General features: G+C 47.5%; 1 protein-coding gene across 1 annotated transcript in view; it reads right to left on the bottom strand.

The window, feature by feature from the left end:
• Nucleotides 1-6,888: 6,888 nt before the first annotated feature.
• LOC120388020 (kinesin-like protein KIF17) overlaps nucleotides 6,889-18,164 on the bottom strand; it is a 45,618-nt gene continuing 34,342 nt past the window's right edge. Inside the window, 6 exon segments of the mRNA XM_039509556.1 lie at nucleotides 6,889-6,933; nucleotides 10,350-10,451; nucleotides 12,077-12,171; nucleotides 14,524-14,627; nucleotides 15,087-15,173; nucleotides 17,950-18,060. Of these exon segments, the coding sequence (XP_039365490.1) occupies nucleotides 10,424-10,451; nucleotides 12,077-12,171; nucleotides 14,524-14,627; nucleotides 15,087-15,173; nucleotides 17,950-18,060 (425 nt within the window). The 3' untranslated portion in view covers nucleotides 6,889-6,933; nucleotides 10,350-10,423.

Genomic DNA, 18,164 nt, shown 5'->3' with positions numbered 1-18,164 from the left:
GAGATTGGTGAACTCTGAATTGTGAGAATGCTTTTCAGATGTTAATAGATAAAGTAGCACGCACTAGGTGCATTAGTTTTGGCAATATTAAAAGAAGATATCTACTACACAATGATGCTAATATGGAAGGACTTGGAGGAGTCCTCTACCAAGAACATCCAGATGGATGGAGACCAGTTGCCTATGCTAGTAAGAGTCTAGTATCATTGAAAGAACTAGCCAGTTCACAAACTAGAGTTCTTAGCATTAAAGTGGGCTCTGACCAAGAAATTGCATGATTATCTCTATGCAGCCAAATTCACAGGCTCCTGGCTCGGTTCCCCCTGCCTGAAGGGTGCATGGGTGACCCCAATAGCTCTGTTTCCCCTGCCTGAGGGATGTGTGGGTGACCCCCCTGGCTCCGTTACCCTTGCCTGAGGGGAACATGGGTGACCCCAATAGCTCCATTCCCACTGACTGAAGGGCGTGCAGGCAACCCCCTTGGCTCGGTTTCCCCTGTCTGAGGGGTGTGCATGAGACCCCCCAGCCTCGGTTCCCCCCCTCAGGGGCACGCAGGCAACCCCCTCTGCTCGGTTCCCCCTGCCTGAGGGGCACATGGGCAACCCCCTGGCTTGGTTGCCCCTGCCTCAAGGGCATGTGGGTGACCCTCCCTGGCTCCGTTCCCCCTGCCTGAGGGGTGCACGGGAAGCCCCCGGGCTTGGTTGCTGTGACGAAGTGGGGGGTTTTCTTGGGGTTTCTGTGTTTTCCAGTGGTTTGCATGCACAGGGGGTGGGACTCAATGTCCCTGGATGTTACTGGTTTAACGAGGTGAGGGGAGAGGGAGTTTGTTGTTACAGAGGACGGGAGAGGGACTCGGGACCCCAGCTCAGGAGACACAACCGGTTCTGGCCAGTGGGAGGACAAAGGGCTGCAGAGAGAGGACCCCGGTGACCTGACCAGCCGGTTCCAGCCAGAGGAGAGCTGGGAGGAGAGGAGACCCAGGCCTTCCTGTTTATGACCCTGTTTACTGGAGAGAAGACAATGGACAGAGGCGGGGCTTGAGGCCAGGGATATCGGAGGCCCAGCTGGGAAGCAGGGGGGCTCAGGGCTGGGGCTGGTGAGGGGAAGTAGGCAGAGCCCTCCTGGATGCAGGGAGACTGGGATGTGCTGTTATTGTGAGAGGCCAGGACTGAGGCCCTGAGAGTTTCCTGTGCTGTGTTCAACTCTCAATAAACCCTCCTGTTTTATGCTGGCTAAGAGTCACTCCGGTCTAGAGAACAGGGTTGCATCAACCCCTTCGGGGGTGAAGAGGCCCAGGGGGTCCAGAGCACGTGGACTCCCTGAGGGGGCGCACGGCAGACAGACGTGCTAAGGCTCAGAGAGGTGTGGCTCCAGGAGGTGGAGGGGCCTGACCCCGAGAGAGAGTGGACCCCCGAGAAGGGCCGCACGGGGCCATGAGTGGGCACGATCTGTGAGTCCGGGACAGTTGCCCCTGCCTGAGGGGCACATGGGAAATCCCCCGGCTCGGTTGCCCCTGCCTGAGGGGAGCTCATGCGACTGTCCCTGGCTCAGTTCCCCCTGCCTGAGGGGGCGAGGCGACCCTCCCCGCTCTAGCACTTTACCCCTTGCCTGAGGGAGTGCAAGTTGTTGGTGGCACCAGGCATGGCCCAGTGTTGACAGAAGGGTGGAAAATGACAGTGCCAATGAAGGCTCCCTGTATTAGGCCTCTGCTTGTCCGAACCGCTTCCATGTTTAGACTTTAATTAACTCCACAGGCTAGATGGAAAGAATGGAATGTGTGGCAACTAGTTATCAGTACCAGGAGGCAATTATACAGCCTGCTTGCACCTGGCTGAAGGGAGTGAAACAGAATGACCGGTCAAGAAAAGTTACTAACGAGATAATATGTTTTTTTGCCAAGTATGATTTAACCAGCTCAATATAATTGCTGCTTTATAATGTGCTTGCTGTATGGGAACTAGAAGGGAGGGAAGAAGAGGGGGGGGGGAAAGGGGGAGCTGGGCATTGGGGGTAATAGACATGCTTAGCTAAAATCATGTATAAAGAGAGAGAGCTGCTTGTATGGGGTGTGCTTGATCTGAGACCTGTCTGTGTCTCCGAGCACGTGCGCTTTGAGATCTCAAAATAAACCTTTTTTTGCTTCTCCACCCTGGTGTGTCTAATTGGAGTGAGGCACTCCGGGCAACGAACCACTGTTGCTGTCGCCTCAGGCCTTTGTGCCGGCAACAGTTTTGGCGTCCCTGGGTGGGCTTGAGGCTAAATTTAGCCTTGCCCGGACCCCTCCTGGAGGTCGACGGATTGCGGCGACGACCGATGCCCAGCACGCACCGGTGACTTCATCGGGGGCCTCGGCGGAGACGCGGTGTGGTCGACCCCGGAGGGCACTACGGTGCAATGCGCTCAGATAGTGGAGAAGCAGCTACGGGCGACGGTGGGGAACCGGTCTCGTGGATAAGGTAGGAACAGTCCAGTGCTGTTAACCTTTTGTTTGCCTGTTAAGACCTGGGGATGCCCAGTGTCTTCCCATAGGTATGGGGCAGGGACAGAGTACAGGCAGGGTACGGTGTACACCCTTAGAATGCATTCTGATGAATTGGAAAGTGTTTGAAAAAGATCCATTGACTAAAAGTAAACTGAAAAGATTCTGTACAGTAGACTGGCCTCAGTACCAGCTAGAGGGCCAGGAAAGGTGGCCACCGGAGGGATCACTTAATTACAACACGATCCTTCAATTAGCTTTGTTTTGTCAGTGAATGAATAAGTGGAATGAATTTATGTATGCACAGTTGTTTATGTTGTTGAGAGATAGGTCAGATCTGTTGCAAGAGTGTAATTTGACTCCGACAGGCTCGGCAGTCACTGTTGTTAGTCCCCCGAACCCCTCCCCGGTTGTAATGGCAGAGTCGGTGTCCCCTTCAGCTCCTACACCCCCACCGTATAAAGACCAGGTGCCTCAGGTTTCAGAGATTGCTCCTTCAGTGGGACTTTATCCGTTGATTACTGAGACTGTGGTGGCCCGCCCGGGAGCGGAGGGGCGCCGGGCCACTACTATGCTAGTTTACTCACATGTGCCTTTTAACCCAGTGGACCTAGCAGCCTTTAAGGCACAGGCAGGGGAATTCTCCACGAATCCCAGCAAGTTTATTTCAGTTTTTGAGGGATGTTTTGCCAGTCACAAGCCTGACTGGGATGACTGTAATATCCTTATGAGGACCCTGTTGTCTGAAGTGGAGAGGAATCAGGTTATAGCTAAGGCAAGAGTAGAAGCACACCTATGGCATGATCTGGAACCGGCTAATTTTGCCACTCCTGCCAATATGGTCCCCCTAGCAGATCCTAGGTGGAATCCTAATGGTCAGACCCGCCTCACTGTGTACAAGGAGCTGCTCTTGCTAGGACTCCGACGCTCAGCTGTTCGCCATAACAATTGGGCCAAACCTTATGAGCTCATACAGGAGCCTAAGGAAAGTCCGGTCGCTTTCTGCAGCGCATCCGGGATACCATTCGGCAAAACACTAACGCAGACCCTGATAATGCAGCAACTGAGGCAATTATAAAAGGTATCTTTACCAGCCGTGCTGCCCCTGACATTAAAAGGAAATTGCAGAAAAAGGAGGATTTGATGGGCATGTCTGTGGCACAGATTTTGGAAACTGCAAACAAGGTTTACAGCCTCAGGGAGGGAGAGAAGGAAAAAAGGCAAGTGAACATGATGGTTGCAGCAGTACAGGCCAGTGACAAGAGGAAGTTTCAGGAAGGTGGTGGAAGGGGCCGGGGAATGAGAGGCCGTGGACGTGGGCGCCCTGGCTCACAGGAAAGGCGTTTGGGACGCAATCAGTGTGCCATATGCCGGAAGGAGGGACACTGGAAAAATGAGTGCCCCGAGAGGGAAGATACCCCTATGATGGCAGCAGAGAATCAAGACTAGGGGTGTCAGGGGAGACGGACTATCCTGCCCCCGGAACCCCGAGTAAAAATGCGGGTGGGAAATTCGGAAATAGACTTTTTAGTAGACTCTGGAGCAGCTCGAACCGCTGTAAATCAACCCCTTCAGCTGCCTGTGGCAGATTCCCTCACTGTGGTCGGCGCTACAGGAAAAGGAATCAAATGTCCAGTGTATGCCCCAGCAGAATGTGCTTTGGGAGACAAAATTCTCTCCCACAAGCTGGTTTACCTCCCCGACTGCCCAACGCCTCTACTGGGACGGGATCTGCTTTGTCGCTTAGGTGCCACCCTGCACTTCACCCAAGATGAAATCACTCTCACCTTGCCCCCAGAGAATGCCTGGATAATGACTCTTGCAGTTGAGCCCTCAGCCATGCAAGCCCCAGAGTGGAGCCAGTGGGAGGACCAGGTTTTTCCTTTAGTATGGGCATCGGGGGTCCCAGGAAAGGCAGCACATCACACCCCCATTAAGGTTCAGCTCCTGCCAGAAAGGTCCGGTGCGGATCAAGCAGTATCCGATCAAGAGGGAGGCCAGAGAAGGGCTGCAGGAAACTATAAATCAGTTTCTGAAGTACGGGGTACTGTGAGAATGCCAGTCAGCCTGGAACACCCCCATCCTGCCTGTTCGAAAGCCCAATGGCACCTATCGGCTGGTCCAGGACCTGAGGGCAGTTAATGAATGGGTTAAGACTCTGCACCCCTTGTTCCAAACCCGTATACACTGTTGGCATCTATAGGAGGGCAGTACACCCACTTTTCGGTCCTAGACCTGAAAGATGCTTTCTTCACAATTCCGGTCGACACACAATCTCAGGAGATTTTCTCCTTCGAGTGGGAAGACGACCGAAGGGTTAAAAAGCAGCTTTGCTGGACTGTTTTAGCTCAGGGATTTAAGAACTCCCCTACGCTTTTCGGCCAGGCTCTGGCCAAAGACTTGGAGGAGTGGAATACTCCGGACGGGATCCTCCTCTTGCAGTATGTGGACGACCTGTTAATTGGGGCTGTGGGATTAACCCCTTGCCTCCACGCCACTGTGAGCCTCCTGAACTTTGTTGGGCTCTGAGGATACCGGGTAGCTCGGAGCAAGGCTCAGATTGCCCTCTCAGAAGTACAGTACTTAGGATTTCACATAAGACAGGGGGAGAGACAGCTTTCAAATGAGAGGAAGGAAGCAATCTGTCAAATTCCTGTCCCAAGCAATCGTAAACAGCTCAGGGCTTTTCTGGGCATGGCAGGCTTTTGCAGAATATGGATCCCAGAGTTTGGACTGTGGGCTAAGCCCTTGTATGAATGTGTTAAGGGAATGGATCACGACCCCTTTCACTGGTCCTCAGAAGCTGACAAGGCATTTAAAGTGTTAAAGCGAAAGCTAATGAAAGCCCCGGCACTCGGTCTGCCAGACATCTTTAAGCCGTTTCAACTGTATGTGCATGAAAGGAAGGGAGTGGCTCTAGGGGTGCTTACTCAATTATTAGGCACTTGGAAACGTCCTGTGGCATATTTCTCTAAACAACTGGATCAAGTTGCCAAGGGGTGGCCAGCTTGCTTGCGAGCTGTCGCGGCAACTGCCCTAGTGCTTGGTGAAGCAGAGAAACTGACTTTGGGGGGGACTGTGCAGGTGTATACCCCTCATATGGTTCAAGCCCTGCTGGACACTAAGGGTGGTCTCTGGCTCACGCAGGCTCGGGTAGCTCGGTACCAGGCTAAACTCCTAGAAAATCCTGAAGTTACCCTGCAGACCTGCCCCTCCCTCAACCCAGCCACTATGTTGCCAGAGACAGAGGAGCAGGAACATGACTGTTTAGAAATCATAGATGCCCAGTACTCCAGCCGTCCAGACTTAAAAGATCAGCCACTCCCCAATGCAGAGTATGAGTGGTACACTGACGGCAGCAGCCTTGTTACAGATGGGCAAAGGAGGGCGGGCTATGCTGTTGTAACTCTCCATGAGACTGTGGAAGCGGAAAGTTTGCCTGCCGGAACGTCAGCCCAGCTGGCTGAATTGGTAGCTTTAACCCGTGCACTCGAACTGTCAAAAGGAAAGAGTTAACATTTTTACTGATTCCAGATATGCCTTTGGAGTGCTACATGCTCATGCAGGTCTCTGGAAGCAAAGAGGAATGCTTACAGCTCAGGGGTCCCCGGTCAAGCATGGGACACAGATTCTCCGGCTTCTGGAAGCGGTGCAGCTCCCCTCAGAGGTAGCAGTGGTGCACTGCAAAGCCCATCAAAGAGAAGACCAGGACGTAGCCAAGGGCAACGCCAGGGCCGACAGGGAAGCCAAGCAGGCTGCCACCCTGGAACCATTGGAAGCTGAGGAGGCCCATGTGCATGCCCTCATCCCATCAGTGGGTGAGCTCCCAGCCCCTCAGTACTCTTGTGAAGAAAGGAATCTGGCCGACTCCCTTGGGCTCCAGGAAAAGGAGGGATGGCTCCACTCCACAGAAGGAAAAATCCTCCTACCTAAAAGCCTAATACGGCCAGTACTACAGAAACTACATCAGACACTCAAGCGGCATCTCTCAAAGGTCTGCCAAGAGGCTTCTCTTCGGTGGCCTGATACCTTACCCCTTGTTTTGCTCCGAGTTCATGCTCTCCCAAAGGGCAGGTTAGGGCTTAGTCCCTTCGAGATTATGTTTGGGAGGGCATGGCCTATGAATGGTACACCGGTTCTGTTAGGGGAGTGGGAGGTAGGCTGCGGTTTCTTATCTCAGTACATGTGCTCTCTGTCTGCTGTTCTCTGTTCTCTCCACAGGTATACCAAAGATTTGCAGCCTCTCCCGCTGGATGCCCCTGTCCACTCCCTGCAGCCTGGTGACTCCGTTCTCGTTCGTACCTGGAAGGACGAGCCTCTCCAAGAGAAGTGGAAGGGACCTCACACCGTCCTGCTGATCACCCACACAGCAGCAAAGGTCGAGGGATACAAGAACTGGATCCACTACTCCCGTCTGAAAGCAGTGCCAGCTCCTGAACGGTGGACCGTCCAACCTGCGGAGAAGACTGCCAATGACGATCTGGGACTTAAGCTGTTATTCAGGCGACAGTAAGGCCTGCTGGGAATGCCCTGTGACCCCTTTGGACAGTTACAGCGCACTCCCCGTGAACACTCTGAGCGTTGGCTGTGTTTATTTTGACAGGGCCAGCCTAACCTGTGGGCTTGGTCCCTTTTGTTTTTAATCTGCTTGTTATTAGTAGTAGTAATTTTGTGGGTATTTGGGGAATTGTAATTGTTAGGCCTTAGGATCACTTGCCCAGTATGGATCCAGGCCTAGGGTTTGCCACAATGTTACTCTTTGCTATGGGAACACTCCTCTCGTTAACTCCCGTTTCTCCCCAGGCACATGCGGGATGGAGGGGAATCCCTAACAAGTTAGAGTCAAATACGTATGAGAACCTGAAGATTTGCTTTGCCCAAGAGTTTAATCTCTCTAACTGCTCTTCCGTAAACTTTGTACCCCCCGTGCCCCGAAGCTCCCTATGTACCCTCTCATTGACAGCCCCAGCTCCATAGAACTCAATTACGTTTTGTCCACAGTATATGAGAACACTCAGCCAAAGGTTTGTTGAGTATTCTCAAAGGAGGGAATTGTTGGTGGCACCAGGCATGGCCCAGTGTTGACAGAAGGGTGGAAAATGACAGTGCCAATGAAGGCTCCCTGTATTAGGCCTCTGCTTGTCCGAACCGCTTCCATGTTTAGACTTTAATTAACTCCACAGGCTAGATGGAAAGAATGGAATGTGTGGCAACTAGTTATCAGTACCAGGAGGCAATTATACAGCCTGCTTGCACCTGGCTGAAGGGAGTGAAACAGAATGACCGGTCAAGAAAAGTTACTAACGAGATAATATGTTTTTTTGCCAAGTATGATTTAACCAGCTCAATATAATTGCTGCTTTATAATGTGCTTGCTGTATGGGAACTAGAAGGGAGGGAAGAAGAGGGGGGGGGAAGGGGGGAGCTGGGCATTGGGGGTAATAGACATGCTTAGCTAAAATCATGTATAAAGAGAGAGAGCTGCTTGTATGGGGTGTGCTTGATCTGAGACCTGTCTGTGTCTCCGAGCACGTGCGCTTTGAGATCTCAAAATAAACCTTTTTTTGCTTCTCCACCCTGGTGTGTCTAATTGGAGCGAGGCACTCCGGGCAACGAACCACTGTTGCTGTCGCCTCAGGCCTTTGTGCCGGCAACAAAGTGATCCCGCCCCTGGCTCTGGAGTGTGCGCGTCCCTGTTCCCGGTGCCTTAGGGGCATGTGGGTGACCCCCACAACCCCGGCTCTGTTCCCCCTGCCTCAGGGGCGCACGGGCGACCCTTGCCCCCGCTCCCGGCTCAGTTCCCCTTGCATGTGGGGTGCGTGTGGGTGAACCCCTTCGTCCCTGGCACTGTTCCTCCTGCTGAGAGGCACGCAGGTGACCCTCCCCTGCCCCCGGCTCTGTTCCCTCTGCTTTACTTAGAATTATTTAATGAAGAAGCTGCTTCTTTGTAAAGCCAAAGAGGTGAGCGAGAGAGGCCCTAGAATGCTAAGGATTCTTGTGACAAATCCTTTCATAACCACGGGCTAGAGAATCTCAGGGACTAATTTCTCCTCTCTTTGAGCTAGTTACTGAATGGCAGAGCTTTCTGAGCCATGAGCAGCCTTGATTTGGCCTTCCATGTCAGAGAGTCTCCTAGCTCCACACAGGCGCACAGTCGAAGTGTCGCCTTTTCTCTTTCTTTGTTGTGTTTCAGAGAACAGTACTGCCATCCCAAACCTTCATCACTTACGAGTCTCACCCCACAAAAATCATCTGGCATTTCCTGTTCTCGCGGGAAACAAACAGGTCTATGTGGGGAAATCCCCACCTTTGGAAAACCGAATGAATAACATCCGGGTGTATCGACCACTCGTGGCAGAGGAATGACCTGCTCAGTCGATCCGCCAGAGTGTTCCGAACCCCCGGGAGAAAGGACGCTACCAGGCCTATCGAGTGGGCTATGCAAAAGTCCCAGAGTCTGATGGTCTCCTGACAAAGGGGGGAAGATCGAGTCCCTCCCTGTTTATTAATATAGTACATGGCCGTTGTGTTGTCCATAAACACTGAGACACTGCAGCCTTGTAAATGTTGCAGGAACGCCTGGCACGCTAGGCGGACTGCTCTCAGTTCTCAGACATTTATGTGAAGTGTCAGCTCCTGAGATGACCAGAGGCCTTGTGTACGAAGGCTCCCGAGGTGCGCGCCCCAGTTGAGGCAATTCAGCCTCACTTTAAGGGTTTGCACAATCCCTCTCATTCTTACATCTCTGTTTTCATTACATCTTTCCCCTTCCCTATGATCTTGTGTATCCTCTCTCCTGACCCCTTCTTTCCATGTGTCCACTTTCAGCATCCTAACTCCTTTCATGTCTCCCTGTAAAGTTGAGGCAGATTCCCACCTCCTAGCCCAAAGCTAGGACCTTGGATCCAGTCCTGCAGCCCTTATGCATACTGGCTAATTGATAGACCTCAACAAGCTCTTCTAAATGGGGACTCATCACGCAATTGGAGCCTTTCTAGTGGGGCTCCACACAGGGATCTGTTCTTGGTCCAATGCTACTCAATATCTTTATCAATGAACTGGAAGAAAATGTCACTGCTGGTAAAGTTTGCACACAAAAATTGGTGGAGTGAAATGATAATAAGGTCAGTTCTACAGAGCTATTTTTTAACCCCAGGACCAGGAGTTGCCACTCCACCATGGCTCTGGTCAAGTCCAGTGGCTACTGGCCAGGGCTCCACCTAAAGCGTCCCCTTTAAAAAAGGACAATGCATGCATGCATGCACACACCCCTTCCAGGGCCTGGGCTCAGATCCCATGAGAGAGAGAGAGAGAGAGAGAGAGTGTGTGTGTGTGTGGTTTTGTAATTATTTTTGTATTGCATTTTAAATTGATGCCAAAGGTGGCAGGAACCAGTCACAGGCATTCTTTTGTACGTGTTCAGTTAAATTCAAATACCTACGTAAAATAACAGAAGTAAGTTTGGTCTTGTGAGTTGCATATTCTAATAGCCACCATCAAGAATAAAGAACTTTGAAATCAATTGCGGAGAGCAGCTGAGTCTAACCTTTTGTCAGGGTAAAAACACATTGATGATAACTTTCAACATTGATTTGAAGCACACTCTACTTTCATGTACAAGAGTGTATTCAAACTGGGTCTCACACAATAAAGGAAAGTATGAGATTTGGGGGAATGGGACCAGACTGTAGATAAAACTCACTAAACATAATAAGAACAGTTTTTGTCACATCCCAAATGCTTCATGTTTCAGTTTCTGCAAAAAGTTTCTGCTGGGTTCTCCCGCATTTCTATTAGGCATGCCTGATAGCAGTCAGAGCAAATTAAAGCATATCCTCATTTAGTCATAATTACTTTATGATCTCCTCACCTCCAACTTTTGCTTGGTGTCGGCTCCTAGCAAATCTCTTATGTCTTCATTGTAGATCTCCAGGTAAGAGACTCTTACCAAGAATTTGGTGTTTTCAGCACACTATACAAAAACAAGAGATGGGATTTTAGGGGAAGTTTTTCAAAAGTGCTTAAGGGAGTTAGATACCTAAACTCCAATTGACTGTCAATGACAGTTGGGTGCCTAACCCCCCTTGGCTTTTTTGAAAATACTTAGTCTGCAGATTAACTATTTAGTTCACATTATATGGGACCTTTCAGATTGTAAACTCCTGCCATACAATACATAGACACTGAGAAGTGTAGACCTAGTGTGAGGGGCTCGTTTACACTGGTAAATACACAGCATCGAGAACATTCAGCTTGGAGTAAAAGTATCTTGTCCTTTTCTAGCACCCTTCAGCAGAGGGCTTCATAGCACTTTATAAACATTAATGACTTAAGCCTCACAACTTCCTAAGATTTAGGCATTATCCTGGTTTTACTGATATGGAAACTGAGGCCGAGAGAGAAACACCAATTTGCCAGAAGTCACATAGTAAATGTGGTAGAGCTATAAACAGCACCTGAGTCCCAAATCTCAAGGACTCTGTTGGACTCTACATATGCCCATTATTGAATCATACACACTCAGCCAACCAGAGCTGCATTCAGTGCTCATGTACTCATCATGTGAAGTTCTTGGCAAGTTGACAGGAGGTCTCCTGCTACCCTACTGATAATTTGGGGGTGGGAAGAATGTGGCTAAAGCACTGAGGAGGAACTCAAGAGATCAGAGTTCTATCCCGGCTCAGTGACAGCCTTCTTGTGTGATCTTGGGGAAGTCACGTTCCCGCTCTGTGCCTCAGAATGGAGGGAGATATGCACATTTCCCTTAAGTACACTGCCTTGTTAATTAGATCAGCTTGCTGACACCACAGCTGCTATAAGCTCCCTCTGTCCTGAGCCCTGCTCTATGGAAGATGGGGTAAGCAGGGTGCAGGAGCCGGGGGAAGGGGGACACCCTGACATTAGCCCCCCCTCTTCCTTCCCTCCATCCCAACCCCTGGCATAGCAAGCAGGAGTCTCGGGGAGCAGCTCCAAGGCACAGGGCAGGAGCAGCACATGGCAGTGGGGGAAGGGACACAGCTGAATTGCAGGCAGCTGCTGCACAGGGAACTTAGGGGAGCGTGGAGCTGATAGGGGGCTGCCAGTCCACCCTGGCTCCAAGCCCCCACCAGCTAGCTGCAATGGGCTGCTCTTCCTACAAGCAGTAGACAAAGCAAGCGGCTGCCAAACAATGTTAGAAGGGAGCATTGCACACCTTTAAACGAGCATGTTCCCTAATTGATCAGCAACGAAACAACGTTAACCAGGACGACTTTAAGTGAGGAGTTACTGTATTAAAAGTTTTGTTTCAAAGAAGTTTATAAAACTAGATTGAGAGATTACCTTTGATTACCCAATCAGCATGAAGTCTGCGCCTTTCTTGCCTGCCCTCAGCCGCCCTCCCCCCAATTCCATCCTGTTAAAGGACCAAATGCCTGTTGCATCTCAACTGAAGAAACCAAAAACCAACCTATCTTCCTTTGTTTATAATAGTCCCTACCCCAGCCCCAGGCTTATAACCTATGTGGAGGGAAGATAGTGGCAAGAAACCCATCCAAACAGAGACCTCTTGTTCTCAGTCACAGCCCCACTGCCAGCCTTGCCTCGTGGTTCACTTACCCAACTCCTCGGAAGAGAACAGGGTTTAATGGAGTTTTCCCCACAATGGTGGGAGCCTTCAGCAGATTTTCAGAGTCTGCGACAATGAGCGTGTGCTTCAGGGAGGAAACAAGAGACCTGTGATGAGCTTTCACAAGCTACTAACAATGTCATTAATGCACAGGCAACTTGTTAACATGTGTGTCTGCTTGCCACTCTATGGCTAGTGATCTGCACCACACGGCACCTCAGGTTCTACAGCTGCCCTTCCAGAACTGTGAAGTAGCATTAATTGGCTCTACAGTCTCACCTGGCCTCTTGACAGGAAGAAGAATTGTAATACAGGGCAAGGGGATGGAGGAGGTAAGAGCAGGAGAAGAAACCAGGCACATGCTCAGAAGCCCTCAGGGAACAGACAACAGCCCCTGCTGGTTACAGTCTAGAGCAGGTTTTCTCTTGTGAGTTGCATATTAGGAAGCTTAAATCAGAAGGAAGGTAAATCCCAGGGCGACAGATGCAGATCTCTTGCAGGAACATGTGTTTATTAGTTCCTATTTGTTCTGATTGCTGCCACAAGCTGATGTGAACACTATAGAAGGGATTTCAGCATATCAGAAAAAGCACAACAGGGATCGGCAACCTTTCAGAAGTGCTGTGCCGAGTCTTCATTTATTCACTCTGATTTAAGGTTTCATGTACAGTAATACATTTTAACATTTTTAGAAGGTCTCTTTCTAAGTCTATAATATATAACTAAACTATTGTTGTATGTAAAGTAAATAAAGTTTTTTAAAATGTTTAAAAAGCTTAATTTAAAATTAAATTAAAATGTAGAGCCCCCCAGACTGGTGGCCAGGACTCGGGCACCGTGAGTGCCACTGAAAATCAGCTGGCGTGCCGCCTTCGGCATGCGTGCCATAGGTTGCCTACCCCTGAAGTACAACATGGAAGAATCTGCATTCCAAAGTGCCAGAAGATACTGGGGGACAGCTGCTGCCTAAAGCCTTAGTCTGTGACACTTACACAGCCCATCCTAGAGCAGTTTGGTTCCTCTTGGCCTGCAAGGCCTTGCTCTAGGACACAAGATGTTCTTAAGTAAGGAATAACGAGCTTACAGCTTTGCAGCATGTTGTCAGGAGCTGCCTTAATTAAACGGTGATGTAACTTATAGTCACTCAGAAGAATTCTCCCTGAGGGACAGTTGTGTATCCAGAGGGGTAGTTACTGTGCTTACTGTACCGAGTTTTAATTACATTTTTCCACTGAAAGAATTTTTTGTTTAAACCAGGAAATATTCAGCTATTACAACATACTAGAAGAGATACCAAACTAAGCATATTAAGAGAGTCTAAATAACAGCACCACAGTGAAATCAAAGGCCCCATGAACCTATAGAGCAGTGGTTTTCAACCTCAGACTATGTCTAAGGGGGTGCACGAAAGGCTGTTATTACCATAGAACAGTGGTTTTCAACCTGAGTCTAAAATTTCCAAAGGGGTCTGCAATGAAAAAAGGTTGAAAACCACTGTTAGGAGAGTTATTCTTTCAGTGATATTGGATAGGCCTTCAACTATCTACTGGCTGGGAAGAACTCGTATCTAGCTACAAATTATGAATCTCCAAGTCCTACTATACGTTCTGTAAGATTGGTTTGATAGCGAGCACAAGATGGTATGGTCGAAAAGGAAAGTTTGCAAAATCTGCACTGCTAATAAGTTACATAGGCACCCCAAAGCTATGGTGATTCCCCCATCCATCGGGGATTGTGTGCGCCCCACATAGTTTACAGAAAAGCTATGTTACAATGTTCTTAACTCTCAAACATTATTGGGACATCTTGTATCTCTCCTGTAAAGACAGATATTTCAGAACCAAGCAAGGACAGAAAAATCAAGATCTCACATATATTCGATAAACTTCCACAGAGTTTTCTATGTTGATCTCTCTTTGTCCTTGTGTCTTGAGCCAGAGTTTACCTTTTTTAATATGTCTGGCTACTAAGCATGATATTCTATCTCCTGACCCATCATGAATAAAAGGAAATAAAATATTTCACTAGAAAGGGGGAATTCTGATCTCCTACCCCCGAGGGGTTCGAGGTCCAATACAGTGAACCCCTGACTATTCCAGGTGGTGTTTTTAACTGCTCAGTGTGACTGGAATGTTAGAAGTTGTCTAGGCATAGATCAAAGGTGCATGATAAATTGCAATCTCACATTAAAGATAAGAGCAATAATAAAAGCAGCATATCATTCAATAAGATTCACAGCTGCTACTTAAAACGTCTTTGGAATGAGCATGGATAGGAGGGGAAAGAAGAGAAAAAGGAAGACGACAAGATGTGTCTCCAGCCCTTACAGCCAAATGCTTAAAAAAAAATAAATTCCTTCCCATAAGCTATGTACTAGCTAAGACAAGTTTCCTCAAGCCCTGGACATATCCAAAGAATTCAGTGTCTGGACTTTTACCTGGCCTGGGTCTGAGATATCATAGTTGTGATGGTCAATGACTGCTGTCCTTTCCTCATCAAACTCTATTCCACACTCACTGCCCAGCTCTCGCAGAGGATCACCTAAAAGGACAGAGAAGTGGATTCCCAATTAACAGTACATACAAGACACAAAAGCAACTAAAAATCAAAATAAAAACAAAGGACAGCCCTGATTTATGTGCTAGCGTCCTGCTAACCAGGCTGCTGGGTGCACTCAGTACACAACCCTTGGCTGAACTCAACTTTCTTTGGAAAGTGAAATTAAGGCATTCCTTTTTCTTTACCACCAATTCCCTCGGAGCATTGTGAGGATGAAGGTTTGTAGCATGTTTTGAATGCACAGAGTGCTGTATAGTTTTAGCTTTTGAAAATCCCCTTTAAAAAAGGTTGCAGCCAGAATTCTAAGAGCTCCCATGACAAGGAAGACACCTTCCCCTACAGGACTGATCTGTGCTCTCTATATCCAGCAAACTCTTATGCAGCTATAAAATGAAAAGCCAACATTTATGCCCATTTGTTTGATACGCAGATTTTACTGACCAATGTCAGAACTGGCAGCCACAAGGACACTTCCGCCTCCGTCGATGAAAGCAGTAATTGTCTCCACATTGATGTTTCCGCCAAAATCTGAAAAGATGCATCAGACATTAGTGATTCAAAAAGTGGACACCGAACTATTTTACCAGTGCTTCAGAGCAAGGGAGGAGAGGGAAATACAAGGGTGGTGAGGCAAATTAATAAAGAAGCTGTGTTGGAGTGATGGGCACCTCCTGTGCCTAAGCAGGATCCTGAAGCCACATACACCTATGGCCAACATAGATTAAAGGGTTGGATTAAGGGAGGATTAATTCCTTCAGAAGGAAGGCAAAGAGCCATAAAATCCAGCCTTTAAAAGGCATAGATCTAGCCATTCAATCTCAGTTGCAGAGAAATAGCCAATGAATTTTTTATTATTATTTGTTTGGGCACATTTAAAGACATACTTTTCTTTTGGTTACATCAGAGGTAGGTAACCTATGGCACAGGTGCCGAAGGCGGCGCACAAGCTGGTTTTCAGTGGCACTTGCATTGCCCAGGTCCTGGCCACCAGTCCGGGGGCTCTGCATTTTAATTTAATTTTAAATGAAGCTTCTTAAGCATTTTAAAAACCTTATTTACTTTGCATACAACAATAGTTTAGTTATATATTATACACTTATAGAAAGAGACCCTCTAAAAACATTAAAATGTATTACTGGCACACGAAACCTTAAATTAGAGTGAATAAATGAAGACTCGGCACAGCACTTCTGAAAGGTTGCCGACCCCTGGGTTACATGTAGTTGATTTGCTTCTTCCTCACCCAACCCCAAGATACAATTCTTATCTGTTTGCAGGTAGAAATTCTACATTTTAAAGATAGTGAGAGACTTCTGCATTGAGATTGAGAGAGAGATATCTGTCAACAAGAGGAAATATTAATTATTCCTTCTTGTAGAAGTTGAATTACAACTGGCACTAATGCAAGCATTCCTGGGACAATAATGAGGAATACCTCACTCATTCCATTCTCTAATAAAATCAAATTTAATTAAACTTCACTATAGCAACAATAACCAATATATCTAAGAGAAAGCAAATGAATTTAGAGAAACATGCATCTCTGCAAGTTGAAAGAGGTACAGCCAAAACTTTACAATATCTTAATTAAGGAAGTGAAAGAGAAAACAGAACACCAAGAGAAGGACAGAAGTGGAGTAAGTCAGAGGTTAAGAACAAGTCATGAGAAAGACACTGTATGCCACACTCTAAAATTTAGCTCTGAAGCAGTTTAAAAAGGGTTCCTACATATCATGAGTCAATAGCTTCTTCTTGCACAGCTCTGTAGTTAGTTCTCCTAAGGATCTGATTCCAATATCACAGTCCTAGTAGTAATGTTCAAAATTAAGTTACCTGACACTATCTCTGAGGCTCACCTGAAGTTAAGTGTGCTATAACCTGGGGCTACAGATTATACTATTCAGTTTAATTCACACACAATCAGCTAGCTCTCCACTCTTGCTAAGTGAGTGTTCCTTTTGGAAGGTCTTTCTTGGCTCTCTCATCACACCAATATCACCTGATCTCTCACTTTCCTGAAGGGATGTATTTCAAAAAGGTTGCTATTAATAATTCCTCATCAAGTCTGATTCAGGCTGTTAATAGGGGTAAAGAGAGAATCCAGATATTTTGGTGTGAATTAGAACAATTTAATTTTTTTATTAAAGTGAATGTCTGAAATGAAATATACACAGGTTGAGAGGGAAGGTACTGTACATCTGGGGTCAGGCTTGGGTTATGGGGGGGTTACAGGTATTGTTTACAAGGATAAAAAGATACATACATATCGCATAACCGGCATAGACCCAGATTGGGGTGCAAAAGTTTTTAAAGTGTCAGTGGATAAGTGGGCTCGGCTACGCCACCCATGGAATGAATAAGGAGTCCAAGTCAGTATCGGTGGAGCGGATAAGTACATGGGTAGGGTACGTCCCTTGGTCCGTCAGGGAAGGAAGTGGGTTATTTCACTGGTCGGCTGTCTCGGTTACTCGGTGTGGTATTGGCGGTGTCCGACTACTACTACACTTAAAATCAAGGCATTTTAAATAATGACAGTGTTATTCCATCTTTTAGTTATAGAATTTTAGAACAGTGCATTTGTTAATCTATGGAAGCACTGTTCCAAAAATACACATTCAATACATTTTTTTTTTTTTTTTACTGAATCACAATACCATAATTCTAGATATACCACAGGGATTATAAAGTAGTCTGAGAATTATTAACAGACATAACAGTTACTATCACAGCAAACACTGGTAATGAAATAGTGTTTACAGAAAATAGATACCCAACAGTGACTGCAGGTCCAAAGCAATCAGCTATATTTGTGTGCTTATTCTTTGTTCTACAGGCTTCTGCCCCCCTCCCTCCTTTTTAGAAGCTGGCTTATGACCATTTAACTGCTTAAAATGCATACAGTTCCTGCCACAGTTTGCCCAATGATGAATGAAGATAACACCTGTAATTCTACATCTCAGGGACAGGCCCCAAAAGCCACCTCACGGTCAAAATGAAGCAAGTCCGAAGAATACTTTGATCAGTTTTATCAAACCTAGGAAAAGCAATCTCATGGTTGAGCAGGAGGCTGGGAGTCAGGACGAGGCCTAGCTCTGACACCTCTCATTGTTTCACCCTGGGTAAGTCTCTTGCCTCCCCATCTGGAAAACTGGAACAGTAAAAGACCAGCCTCAAAAGGGGTATTATGAAGGTTAGCGAATATCTGCAAGGCACTTTACAGATCTAGTGTGTCTTCTCCAAGGGCCTCAGAGTATTACACAACTTAATTTCTGAGTCTTTTCCTTTATGCAAAGGGATCTCTTACCTTCTACAGATGGGGAGAAAATAATCAAGTTGTCATACAGAAATTCTCCATATTTTATGAGGGACAGGCCAGGGTCATCAGCAGTCCTGAAGGTGAGGTCAAAGCCTCTATCTGCACCCAGAAAACAAAGATCATAGCCATGAATACTGTGACACAACTTTAATTTTAAAAAAAGTGTAAGACAGATCATGCTAGAAAATGAGATAAGAAGGCAC

This window comes from Mauremys reevesii, linkage group 21 (assembly GCF_016161935.1).
Source record: "Mauremys reevesii isolate NIE-2019 linkage group 21, ASM1616193v1, whole genome shotgun sequence".
Lineage (NCBI taxonomy): Eukaryota > Metazoa > Chordata > Testudines > Geoemydidae > Mauremys > Mauremys reevesii.
This window is presented reverse-complemented; position numbering and strand designations above follow the sequence as displayed.